Raw genomic sequence first — 13946 nt, 5'->3', positions numbered from 1 at the left:
TTTCATTGCACACATTATAAAAATAGAAATTCAGAAAAATCGCTACACTCACCATCTAGGATGTTTTACAAAGGTAGCTACATGTTGTTTCCAATTATTATTTTCTGCTTTAGTAATTTCACCATTAATTCCTCTTTCAGACTTTGCCATGTTTCCTCCTCCTGGTGGGAGGAACATACAGTACAGGCCACGAAACTCATGATGCCACCTCCAGCTAAAAGACTAGCAGGATGAGGCTGCTCCTGCATCTGGGAATGCCCAGCTGCATCGAACAGTCCAATGAACCAAGGCAATCAAGTTGAAATGCTAGTCACACTCTAGGAAGTGAACCTATCCTCAAATGGTCAGGGACCCCTGCCACATTGATGAGATTCACAAGAAGTCAGTGCAGACACACCATGGACAAATGTAGCAAGAATGGAATTGGTAAATGCAAGCACACAACATACAGACTCACGTAAAACACCTCACCACAAGTACATAAGAGTCAGCTTCCTAAGTGATTAAAACACATTAAAGGTGTATGTTATAATTTTGAATTGTTGCACTTTAGTTAGTGGCTTTTTAGTAAACGGTTACAATAAATATTCTGGTGTATAATGCTGGTAAAGGGGGCACGGAGCTAATTAAATTACATGGGGCCATAGGTACTTCAACTAACTCATAGACTGCTCTAATCCAGCATAAGATACAAAGGAATGTTTATTGTGACCACAGGCAGACACATTGTGATGCAGCTATTGAGCTATGGCAGTTGACCCAGTTGTTGGCAATAAAATTAACGTTTTCTTTCTCTGCTAACAACTCAAATTATATTATATCACGCTGTACCGAACACCCAGAAAAACACATGTAGACATAAAGACTCCATTGAACAATTTCAGAGATCCTAAATACTACCTTTAGCCCTGAAAGTATTAATTAAGTAGGATCATAAATTACACTATTTCCCAGTTACATCCAAAATTAATTTAAATAGAGAAATAATTTAGTTCTATTGCATTTGGCAAAGGAAGTTTGGTGGTTAATTGAACCTGAAAATCATCAGGTGATTTTCATCTTGAAAGACCAAATCCAACTGCAAAAATGTCCACTGCAATAACTTAATAGTCATCACGAAGTTTAGATAGATTATCAGATTTTCCTTTACCTCTTCGTCTGGATCTGATTCGGCTTCCTTATGGTCCCAAGAAGCATTGCAGAGACAAGGAGTATTATAATGGACAGCAGGGAAAAGAAACATCAGGATATGAAAAGGACCCAGTGGGAGTACAAGAAGGAAGCTAATTAGCACAAGATCAAAACAAGTCCAAAGCCAGCAAAACCAAAAAAAAATCAAACTTGATTTCACATTTACCAACAAAAAAAAAATCACAACAAATGATGGAAAATATTGCAGGACTTTTGGCCTCTAAGTTACCAGCCAGAGCTGGTAAACAAACCACACTATAATCTAGGAAACTGGTTTTAATGACTACTTGTAAAAGAACGCAGCATGTTTTATAAAGTAAGTGTTTATAGATTCAAAAAAAAACAGGTTCTTAGAAAATGATGTCATTTATCTAGCTTCTTTCAACAGAAGACCAGCTTATGAGTCTTTACACGTACTTTTTTGTGAGCCGGCAGTGTAATGTTCAGATTACAGATAGCTGCTTGTGGCAATCCTTTGGAAGTTTTTGGTTCCTTAAGGAATGACAGACGACCACAGGGCTCCTGGCTGTTGTCTCGAACCTAGAAATAAGAACCATTCGGATTTATATGAGGTCACTTTGCTGGACTCTCTGACCTGGATGGCCACACACCAACCGTTGACAATCTTTCTCATAAGCTCAGAAACACAAGAGATTCTGTAAATGCTGCCTGCTAAAGTACTCGTCTACAAAACTGGCTACAGCAGCACATGTTCAGACTGCTTAAAAATATTTACAGAGGTACCTTCAAGAATTCGTTCAGAAGTATATTTGGTATTGGGGCAGACAGCAGGTTGGCATTTAACCTTTCACCTCCGGGGTCTGGTTATGGCCATGTTGTAGGCTCCAGGTGTTCCACAGGAAACAGCACTTGTGCAGTAGAATTTGCTCACATTTCCAGTGCGGATAGTCTCAATTCAGTTCCAGTGGGGATTAGAAAATTTGTCAGTAACTAGCAACATCACTAATACCTAATAGTTTTAAGGAAAATGCGCTCTGGTGCATGAAAGAGAGCTCATTTGAAGCTAACACTGAGGCAGACTGATGCACAATGACTCATCTACTCCAATCTGCACAAATTCACTGCAGGCTTCTTATATGATTTTCAATCTGAATATTCTTAGGACGATAAATAGGAACTGCATTGGACTGGTTGTTAAACTTAGATAAGTGAAGTTTACAATTAAGATCATTGACCCATCAGCTAAAAAAAAAGTTTGGAAAAGTGGTTTATATTTAGGCAAAACAGAGTCATTCTCCAGCCCTGCTGCAGGGTCTCAGACAGGAAAGTCGACTGTACTCTTTTTCATAGATGCTCCCTGGCCTGCTGAGTTCCTCCAGCATTATGTATGTGTTGCTTGGATTTCCTGCATCTGCAGGTTTCCTCTTGTTTGTGAAAGTCATTTTCTGCTCTTTTATAAAACACTTCTGTTCTATTTCACTTTGGATGCACAGCTTGAACGTGTTCGCCACCAAACCTTCATGAATCAAATTCATCTCGAAACAAATGAGCTAATAAATCGATGACTGATTGACTATCAGTTTATACCGGGGCAGCACGGGAGTGTAGCGGTCAGCGTAACGCTACTACAGTGCGAGCGATCACTGATCAGGGTTCAATTCCCACTGCTGTCTATAAGGAGTTTGTACGTTGTCCCTGTGACTGCTTGGGTTACCTCCAGATGCTCTGGTTTCCTCCCACATTCCAAAGACATAGAGTTAGGTTAGTGGGCTGTGGGCAGGTTATACTGGCGTCAGAAGTGTGGCGACATTTGCGGGTTTTCCTAGCACAATCCTGACTGATTTGATTTGATGCAAACAATACATTTCACTGTATGCATTGATGTTTTGTTGTACATGTGGCAAATAAAGCTAACCTTTAATTTTTCTTTATCTTCTCTTTCTCTTCTTCTTTTGTCCCTCCTGAAACCTCTCCTATTTTCTTCCCTCCATTAAGAATTTCGTTCAGATCTACGTCAATGTCAGAGGTGGCATTGTGGTGCAGTTATTAAAGCTGCTGGCCCAAAGCTCAAGTAATTCTAGTTCAGCCCTGGCCTCTGCTGTTGATGGTGTGGGGTTTGCACAATTTCCCCTAAACCGCAAGGTTTTGACCGCACAGGTTTGTTAAAACAGCTTAAGCACATTTCAAGGCAAAGTTCTAGCAGATGCTACCCAACACCCGTTCAGAGTCTGCTCTGCTTCATATGAGAGCCTTCCAAAACCGAAAATCAGCTTAATCTTCAGTAACAAGATAACTGGCCCAATGTCTCTGAAAGCAGAGGGTATTTTCGTTGTGGGACAGATGTTTGCTAGGAATTGAGAGATCTTGCTCTTTTTAGAAAATTGCCATGAGATCTTTAATGTCCATTTGAGTTGGGAAATGAAGCCTTTGCTTATGATTCCATCCAAAAGATAGGAAGCAATCCTACACACTCTCCATGTGGAATATCATGTCCACCTAAACCTGGTGCTGAGTTCTATACTGAGACTTGAATCCATGACCAGAGACTTGGAGACAAGAGTACTCCCAAATGAGCCAAAATGACACAACTTCATGACCAATCATCGTCTTCTTTGCTAGTTTACTTTCTGTTTCCTAACTAGATCATGAAGTGCTATCGAATGTACAATCAATGCAAAGTTCTCTTACCTTCACACCAAAGGGCAATCTATTTTCTTTAAAAGCGTAGAAGTTGAATACAAGCTGCTGGCCCGCTTTGGCTAGAGGAACCAGGTTTCCATAGCAATCCACAAAGATGGGTTTACCTTCTAGCACCTGTTGGTTACCATTGCAAAGTTACACAACCGTTGACTAAAGAATTGTCATTCGTTCTGATGCATTTATTTCTGGAAAGTTATCAAATAAAAAGGATTTATGAAGGTGAACTTATTTAAAATCCCTTTAAATCCGTGTTCCAGAAAAAACAAAAAGAATTTCTCAAAGCTTACTTTTAATTAGGTCCCTGCTCAATGGAAAGTGAGAAAGAATTTCCTTTTCCCCTTTCGGTCAACATGCTGAGATACCACTAACCTTTGACCTGACTAGGCTCACACCTCCCAGAGTTCTCATGGGGGGTGGTGGGGGTTGCAGTGTGATAGATAGTGAGACTACAGTTCAGGAATTATAAACGGCACAACTCATTCAAGTCTGATACGTTCATTAGATCATAGTTGATACCTCATCCCGACCTTGGCACTTTTTATCTCTCTCAATATTCTCTCTTGACAAAATAAATATCAGTCTTGGCCTTGACAGCTCCAAACATTACTCCCTGCCCAACAGCAGTGGAGATGAATCCAGATTGGCTCTACCCTTTGTGTGAAAACAGTGTTCTCTATTTCCCTCCTCACTGGTCTCCATTTCAAAGCAAAACCCCATTTTTTTTTGTTTTCCCATTGTCAGAAAGGTTTTCTGTATGCAGACTGATACAAAATAAAATCAAAGCCATTGAACCAAACTATTCATACGCACTACAGAAATATTCACACTACAGAAACTAAGTGGTAGCACTAGACAGAATGTAGAAGAGATACAACAGGATGTTGCCTGGTATGGATGGCCTTTGTTTGGAAAGGGTGCGATCAGACTCACTGGAGTGCTGGATACTGAGGGATGACCTTAGGGGTTCATAAAATTACGAGAGGCATACATACTGTAGACTGATAGAAGCAGTCTTCTTCCAGGTGTATGGGAGTCTACAACATAGATTAAAGGTGAGAAGGGAAAGATTTAGTGGAGATCTGAGAGGCAAATTTTTCTACACAGAGGGTGGAGGTTATATGGAATATAGTACCAGAAGAGGTTATAGACAAGTAATAATCAGAACTTCTGTCACCTTCTCTGGCAGTTTGTTCCATATAACCAGGTCAAAAAACATTTGGATTTGTACATGGATAGGAAAGGAGTAGGGGCATTTGGGTGAAATTCAGGAAAATGGGATTAGTGTAGACAGACCCTCGATTGTGTGGACATGTCAGGCTGTTTCTGGGCTGTATAACTCTATAATTCTATCTCAAAGCTGACATCCAGAGACTAGTTACGAGCAGACAACCGAAAAACAACCACAGCACCGAGAATCCGTATGAGTGTGTACCTCAATGTCTTTACTCCGTGCCACTTCTGTGAAGTTTTCCTGTTGCTCTAACGTCTTGTCAACTTTATCGTCCGTCATGCAGAAACAACGCAGGCGGGCCTCCACTGGGTCATGCATTTTGGCAAATACGACAAATTTAGCCATGTAGGGGACACAGATCAACTCCCTGTACAGCTGCGTGGCTAAGCTAACAGTTTCTGGCACCTGATGACAGTCGACAAGCCAAAACCTGCACAAAGAATTACAAACATGTTCGAAGACATCTCAAGTTTTGCATGTGTTAATATTGACACACTAGACCATTAGAATTGGAGATCACAAATCACTTATAAAGCTGTCTTTATGAGTATTTTAATTGGCCATTGGTGGTTATTTTATTTCCTGGTAGCTGGTGAATATCAACACACAGGATCAACAGAACAATCAATCTGGATAAATAACTCATGGAAGTCCCAATATTTGAGACTTTCTCCCCAGTACTTGATTCAGTTAATGAAAACTGTCATGACTTTTGTATGACAGATGTACAAATATGGTAGATGGGGGGGGGGGGGGAGTTGCATAAACAGTTTACAGTCTTTTCTGCCTTCTTGCATCTACACCATCATCATCATGTGCAGGGTCATATGACGAGGGTGATTATGGTCTCATGACGATGATGTTCTTGGCAAATTTTTCTACAGAAGTGGTCTGCTATTGCCTTCTTCCGGGCAGTGTCTTTACAAGATGGATGACCCCAGCCATTATCAATACTCTTCACAGACTGTCTGCCTGGCATCAGTGGTCGCATAACCAGGACTTGTGGGATGTGCCGGTTGCTCAAACATCCACCACCTGCTTCCTTGGCTTCATATGATCCTGATCGGGTCACCTTGCCCAAGGGTGACCTGCAGGCTTACGGAGGGAAGGAGCGCCTTACATCTCCTTTGGTAGAGACGCCTCTCCATCCCACCACCCACATTTGTACCGAGATTCACTTCAGGCCATTCATATAAATTAATGAAAAAATAACAATTATTATTGTTAGTATATACATTTCTTCATAAGCTTCCTATCAATAGTAAGCAATTGTATTATCTGCACTAGAGGAATTTTCTTCAATTCCTTGCAAATAAACGTTTTGTGAAACAAATCAATTTTGTCTAACCACCCTGTAGAACTCTGACTGAATGAAATATGAGCAACATATCTCATCATTCTCTAGAAGAAAATTGTTGCTAAACTTTAAAATTCTTTGGGATGCCAGGGTAGCAATGGCTAGTAGAACTGCTGCCCCCCAGTTCCAACCCGACCTCCGCTGCTGTCCGCATGGAGTGTGCACACTCTCCCTGTAACTAGAAGGGTTTCCCCTGACATCCCAAACACCTGCAGGTTAGTCCAGCATTACATTAGTGTGTAGATGAGTGGCAGAATCTGGGGTAAATTGCTTGGTATGTGGGAAGGTTGAAAGAAGAATCGGTATTATAGTTGGCTAAGTGGGCGCAGGGGTCTGCTTCTGTTCTGTGTGACTCTAAAGTACCCATCTCTGGTACAAGCAATAACAGAGTAAAAAGAAGCAACTAATAATAACTTCATTTACAGAGCAATTTTCATAGTTCAAAGTCCTTTAAAAGTGCCAACATGAAAAAAATAAGCATGAAAGTAAAAGACAAAAAGATGTTAGTTAAAAGCAAGATTAAATAAACAGCTGGATTTAAAAGTATCAATCAAGTCTGCATCTCTTACAGTTTTAGGTATTGAATTTCACAGTTCAGTGACATTCAAGTACACTTGATGTAGTTCAGATGAAAGGAGTCCTTTGACATGCAGCTTGCAAACAGAGTGCACTACTAAACAATTCCTATTACTATAAAGCGGGAGAGAGAGAAACCTTAGAGATCCATAACCAATAACTGCATGGTACAAAGCAGAGGATTTACAGTGGTAGATTCTGAAGGGCACCTTGTAAAGAGGGCATTTCAGGATTAAGATTTGGTCATTAAATCCCCAAAACATCTATAGGAGCAATTGAGGACTGACAAACATAAGGCCCGCTAGTGCACCAAACCATTCTGAAAACCCTTGCAGGCATCAGAGGAGAGAATGAATTGAAGGATTTGGTCATTCATGTGATACAGTTGTATCAAAGACTTGAATAAAGTCTTGACTGTACACATACGCTCAGTGGCCACTTTATAGGTACACCAGCGAGCGGCCGTTCTGTGGGCGAAAACACCTTGTTAATGAGAGAGGTCAGAGGAGAATGGCCAGACTGGTTCAACCTGACAGGAAGACGTCAGCACCCATGGGTTACAACAGTGATGTGCAGAATGCACAATACATCAAATCTGAAATGGATGGGCTACAGCAGCAGAAGACAACACGGGTTCCACTCCTGCACCTAATGAAGTGGCCAGTGAGTGTCAATGTATTCACATATTATAGTTGGATTGTATTTTTGTGTTTGAAACGTTAAAGAATTGCTGTTGACCAACTGGATATCTATTTGTAACAGTCCTGGCATATCAGCACAGCATCACAATGCCATTTATGTTCTGAAGATGATTCTCAGAATTCAGTCACAGACCTCAGATTAACTTGAGTGCAATTTCTTTTATGCTATGTTGTTTAGGTAGCATAATTTTGACAATTAAATTATTGTACTGTGTTAGATATTTTGGAGTTGCTGCATTCTTAGTTAGCAATACTTTAAAAATTCAAAACCAGTCCTTTAATTGGATTTGTGAAAGTAATGATCTGAACCTATTTCTACAGAACTCAGGTAAAGGGCATCAGTTCAAGGAACGTAGCTAGCTTCTCTTCAAGTAAAAACAGAAAAACTTGAGGAGATTCAGCAAGCCAGAGCGCATCACATTGCAGGTATTTATTTTTACATCAGATTTCCAGAGTCTGTATCATTAATCAATCATTTAGATCATTGGCTGCTGTGTGTGAAGCCTGAACCAAATACAACTACAAGGTATCCATATAGCCATTGTATTCACTGAAAAGTAAACCTGTAAACAAAGTTGTCTGTGTTCCTCACTTAATCTTTTAAGAAATCATCATTAAACAGCTGGGTCTTGCATTCTGCAAGCCAAAATACCATGAAACATTTACTGACATCCCTTCTCTTATGGTGGTGGCTGAATACACCATGATGATGATAGAATACAATTTTGTATTCACTGATCCTCTATGTCATATCTGAATGGCCAAGTATACTTTGCTCTTGACAAAAACCATCATTGTGCAGAAATCTGCAACTCTTTTTTGCTTAGTACTGAGTACGCATTGATGGGTACACACTCTGTGGCTGCTTTATTAGGTACCCAGTAAAGTGGTCGCTGAGTATATGTCTGTGGCCTTCTGCGCCTGTGACCCATCCACTTCAAGGTTCAGCGTGCTGTGCATTGAGAGATGCTTTTCTGCACACCCCTGTTGTAACACCTAGTTACTTGAGTTATTCTTGCCTTCCTGTTAGATTGAACCAGTCTGATCCCTCTCATTGAGAAGTCCTTTTTGTCTATTGAACTGCCACTCACTGGATGTTTTTTGTTTGTCGTACCGTTCTCTGTAAACTCTAGAGCAGTTCTGTGTGAAAATCCCAGGAGATCAGCAGTTTCTGCGACACACAAACCACCAAATCTGACACCAACAATCATTCCATGGTCAAAATCACTTAGATCACACTTCTTCCCCTTTCTGATGTTTGGTCTGAAAAACAACTGAACCTCTTGACCATGTCTGCCTGCTTTTATGTATTTTATGTATGGAGACTACAATGGAATGGGGGAGTATTTGGCTAGTGTAGAGTGGAAACACAGGCTCTATGGTGGGACAGCTGCGGAACAGTTGAAGACTTTCAAAGAGATTTTTCATGGTGCTCAACAAAAGTGTACTCCAGTTAAAAGGACAGTAAGTGTGGGGACAGCCAGCCTTCGATAACCTAGGAAATAAAAGAAGGCATCAAACTAAAAGCTTGTGCATACAGAGTCATAAAGAGTAGTGGGAAGGTGGAAAATTTGGAAAACTTTAAAAAGCATCAAAATACCACTAAGCGAGCAATCAAGAACGGGAAGCTAGTTTATGAAAATAAACTAGCACAAAATATAAAAACAGATAGTAAAAGTTTTTATAATAATATTAAACAGAAATGGGTGGCTAAGGTGAATGTAAGTCCCATGGAGGACAAGAAGGGGGATTTGATATAGAGTAATGAAGAAATGGCCGAGGCTTTGAAGGACTTTTTTGTGTTGGTCTTCACGGTGGAGGACACGTGAGAGATTTATGGATGCCAGTGAGAGATTTATGGATGCAATGGGAAGCAAGGACCTTGATACAATAGCTATCACTAAAGGGGTAGTGCTGAGCAAGCCTGAGGGCCTAAAGATAGACAAATCTCCTGGTCCTGATGGAATGCATCCCAGGGTACTAATAAAATGGCAAAAGCTATAGTAGAGACTTTGGTGATGATTTACCAAAATTCTCTGGACTGTGGGCAGGTTCCGGCAGATTGGAAGACGGTGAATGCCACACCACTGTTCAAAAAAAAGGATGTAGGCAAAAGGCAGGTAACTATAGGCCAGTTAGTTTAACATCTATAATTGGGAAAATGCTTGAAGCTCTCATTAAAGAAGAAATAGTGAGGCACCTGGAAAAAAATGGGTCCATCAGGCAGACACAGCATGGATTCAGCAAAGGCAGGTCCTGTTTGACAAACTTACTGGAGTTCTTTGAGGATATAACAGGTGCAGTGGGTAGAGGGGAACAGATGGACATTATTTACTTGGATTTCCAGAAGGCGTTCGATAAGGTGCCACATAAAAGACTATCCATAAGATAAGGATGCATAGAGTTGGTGGTGATAGATAGAGGATTGATTAACTAACAGAAAGCAGAGAGTTGGGACAAATGGGTGTTTTTCTGGTTGGCAATCAGTGGTGAGTGGTGTGTCGCAGGAGTCGGTGCTGGGCCCGCAACTGTTCATGATAGACATTAAAATCTGCAAGAGGGGACCGATATAGTGTATCTAAGTTTGCTGATGATACTAAATTAAGGGGAAAAGCAAATTGTGCAGAAGATACAGAGAATCAGCAGAGAGATATAGATAGGTTAAATGAGTGGGCAAGGGTCTGGCAGATGGAGTACAATGTTGGTAAACGTGAGGTCAGCCACTTTGGAAGGAAAAATGAAAGAGCAGATTATTATTTAAATGGTAAAAAATTGCAGCATACTGCTGTGCAGAGGGACTTGGGGGTACTGGTGCGTGAATCACAAAATGTTGGTTTGCAGGTGCAGCAGACTATCAAGAAGGCAAATGGAATATTGGCCTTCATTGCTAGAGGGATTGAATTTAAGAGCAGGGAGGTTATGCTGCAACTGTATATGAGAAGAGATTGAGTCGCCTGGGACCGTACTCAATGGAATTCAGAAGAATGAACAGAAACATATAAAATTATGAAAGGAATAGATAAGATAGAGTCAGTGAAGTTGTTTCCACTGGTAGGTGAGATGAGAAGTAGGGGATTTAGCCTCAAGATTCAGGGGAGTAGATTCAGGATGGAGATGAGGAGGAAGTGTTTTTCCCAGAGAGTGGTGGATCTGTGGAATTCTCTGCCAGTGCGGCAGTGGACCCTACCTCAGTAAATATATTAAGACAAGTTTGGATAGATCTTTGCATAGTAAGGAAATTAAAGGTTATGGGGAAAAGGCAGGTAGGTGGAGACAATTCCATGGTCAGATCAGTCATGATCATATTGAATGGCAGAGCAGGCTTGATGGGTCAGATGGCCTATTTCTGCTCCTATTTTTACGAGTTGCTGTCACATGATTGGCTGATTAGATATTTGTATTAACAGGTAGGTGTACAGGTGTACTTAATAAAGTGGCCACTTTGAGTGTACAAGGTGTGTATACTGACTAAAGCAAAACCTCCTCCTGAATTGCCCGTATTCCAGTATCAGAAGCATTTTCTCATGCACTTTGCACTACAGAAGATGATTGGCTTGATGAGGTGGTTTGACCATTTTCAGCACCGACTAGACTGAACAAGCTAGCAGACAGTGCCAACTCTGGATGTTAGGTATGGGGCTGTGCAGGAGACAAGATGAAAAATTTTGGATAAACTGTACCTGGCGGAGACATTTGTTGTGAAAGAAACCCCTTCGCTGACAAAGGTTAACGGTGTCGTTCCAGTTATGTCTTCCCACTGTGCAGGCGATGTACCTCCTAGTCAATGAGAAAGAAAATGGCAGAATCAATTCTAGTCAACAGGGAAAAATTAGGACATGTAAGTGGCTATACAGGAGTAATAATATTAATCAGCAGACTTTAAATCCTAATGTTTTCCCCAGCTAGTACTTATGTAATTGGTGCATTGAGCTTTCAAATCCAAATATAGAAATATATAAAGTCCAACATCACCCTCATCAAGAGTCATCAATAATAATTAACAGAATACATTACCATGCATAATAGGAATAGAAAGCGAATGAAACCTTTGGAAGAGTCAGAATTCTTTAAGACAGATTTACTGTATACAGTTAGTACAGATGGGCATCTGTTGATCAGCATGGATGTGGTGGGTGAAGGGCCTGTTTCTATTGCAATTATATCATTGCCATAGCACAGAAACAGGCCCTTCATCCCACCTAGCCCATGCCGAACTATTATCCTGCCTATTCCCATCAGCCTGCACCTGGACCACAGACACCAGCCCCCCCACCCCGCAATACCCTTCCATCCATGTACCTTTCCAAACTTCTCTTAAATGTTGAAATTGAACCTGTATCCACCACTTCCACTGGCAGCTCATTGACTTCATTTGGAGATACAGTGTGAAACAGGCCCTTTCGGCCCAGCGAGCCACACCACCCAGCAACTAGTCCAAATACAGGACAACTTACAATGATCATTTAATCTACTAGCCAGTACATCGTTGGGCTGTGGGACGAAACTGGAGGACCCAGAGGAATTCCACACTGTCACGGGGAGAACGTACAAATGGGCCTGGCACCCAGCACCAGAATTGAACTCTGAACTCCAGAATGCGCCAAGCTGTAATAGTGTCGTGCTAACTGCTTATGCTTGGAATTGTCCTCAGTTAAGTTATGCATTAATTGGTTGCTACACCGTGGATCTACAACAATTTTCATCATGGACCTTCGCTCCAAAGAAAAAAGCCCATTCAACCTATCCTCATAAGACATGCCCATCCTGGTAAATCTCCTCTGCACTGCTCAAAAGCTTCCACATCCTTCCTGTAATAAGGTGACCAGAACAGAACACAATATTCTAAGTCTAACCAGGGTTTCATGAAGCTGCAACATCATCTCAAGGACATCAATGAGTACATGTTCAATTCGGAAAACAGCCAGTGAGCAAAGGTCTGAAGCCAAGAGGAGATTGCCTCCATGAGTTCATTTTCCCAGCACCACAAAGAGACTATGACTACAGCAAGTAACACTTACAGAATCCAATGCAACAATTTGACCAAAGCTTCCTCAAGAGCATCTCCTTAACACACAACTTTCACTATCAAGAAAAACAAAGGAAGAAGGTGCATCAGAGCACTTCCACTTTATACCCAACCCCATTATATCTTGAAAAAAGAAAACGTTGCTATTCCTTCATTGTCCCTGGCACCAAATCCTCAAGCTCTCCACTTAACAATCCTGTAGGAGCACATTCACCACTAGTGATGGCTGTTGGTGCCTTATTTCCACACTCCATAGCACAGATGAGGGACGACAACAAATGCTGGGATGATCTTGCTGGTGACATCCAAGAAAGATAATGCAAAATCATACATAGCTGATTTGAGCAACCATTTCATTGAACATGCTACACTACAGCACTGTTGGCCCACAATGTTGTGCTGACCTTTTAACATAGTCCAAGATCAATCTAACCCTTCCCCTCTATGTAGCCCTCTATTTTTCTATCATCTTGTTTAGGAAATCACAGGAATGGTGACAGAGGGAGATACATTATGAACACTTAAGAAACTCTTAGATAGGCACATGGATGATAAAAATTGAAGGGCTATGTAGGAAAGATCTCAAGGTTAAAAGGTCAGCACAATATCACGGGCCGAAGGGCCTATACTCTTCTGTAATGTTCTATGAATCTTGTCAAGGACTTCAAACCAACCTGTTATACTGCATAGCAGTCGGAGGCTTGGAGCATCCCTGTTTCCATTTGATGCATCTCCTGATGCAGATGGTACTGGAATAGTCATGGTAATAGGCTTGTGGAACTTCCTTCTTCTCGGCTCCACAGTTACAATAGGACTAAACGTAGCTCTGTTCCCGAGAATCTTTTTGACAAGTTCATCTGGGACTGGCTGTGCCTGCAGAACAAGCACAAAGCATATTTAACACCAGATAATAAATACTGTGTGTGCTATCACAATCAATTGGAAGCGAGGAAGAGAGGGAGCCAGAATTTGAAAGTCAGTGCAGTTCATGCCTCAGCATCAGTCAATTGTGCAGGCATTGCAAATCAAAGAAAACCAGCAGAACATCTTCTTTGTTGAACCAATAAAGACAATGGCCAGGAATATGAGATTGCACAACTTATCTAGAGTGTTTTTAAACTATTATATTAACATTCTCTTCTCACTACCATTGGGCAGGGGGTACAGGAGTCTTAGGTCCTACACCACCATGTTCAGGAACAG

General features: G+C 41.1%; 1 protein-coding gene across 4 annotated transcripts in view; it reads right to left on the bottom strand.

Moving 5' to 3' along the window:
* The window catches only part of ank3b (ankyrin 3b), a 401704-nt gene that overhangs the window by 54507 nt on the left and 333251 nt on the right, over window positions 1–13946 (bottom strand). For 2 of the 4 annotated variants that reach the window (XM_063071574.1, XM_063071573.1), the window contains exons 31-36: window positions 13418–13616; window positions 11398–11494; window positions 5285–5513; window positions 3841–3966; window positions 1609–1731; window positions 1151–1177 (exon numbers count right to left, since the gene is read on the bottom strand). In XM_063071574.1, coding sequence (XP_062927644.1) covers window positions 1151–1177; window positions 1609–1731; window positions 3841–3966; window positions 5285–5513; window positions 11398–11494; window positions 13418–13616 — 801 coding nt within the window. The remainder of the gene's footprint in view (window positions 1–1150; window positions 1178–1608; window positions 1732–3840; window positions 3967–5284; window positions 5514–11397; window positions 11495–13417; window positions 13617–13946) is intronic. The other 2 variants (XM_063071575.1, XM_063071576.1) reach the window with 1 other exon arrangement.

Source organism: Mobula hypostoma, chromosome 19 (assembly GCF_963921235.1).
Source record: "Mobula hypostoma chromosome 19, sMobHyp1.1, whole genome shotgun sequence".
Lineage (NCBI taxonomy): Eukaryota > Metazoa > Chordata > Chondrichthyes > Myliobatiformes > Myliobatidae > Mobula > Mobula hypostoma.
This window is presented reverse-complemented; position numbering and strand designations above follow the sequence as displayed.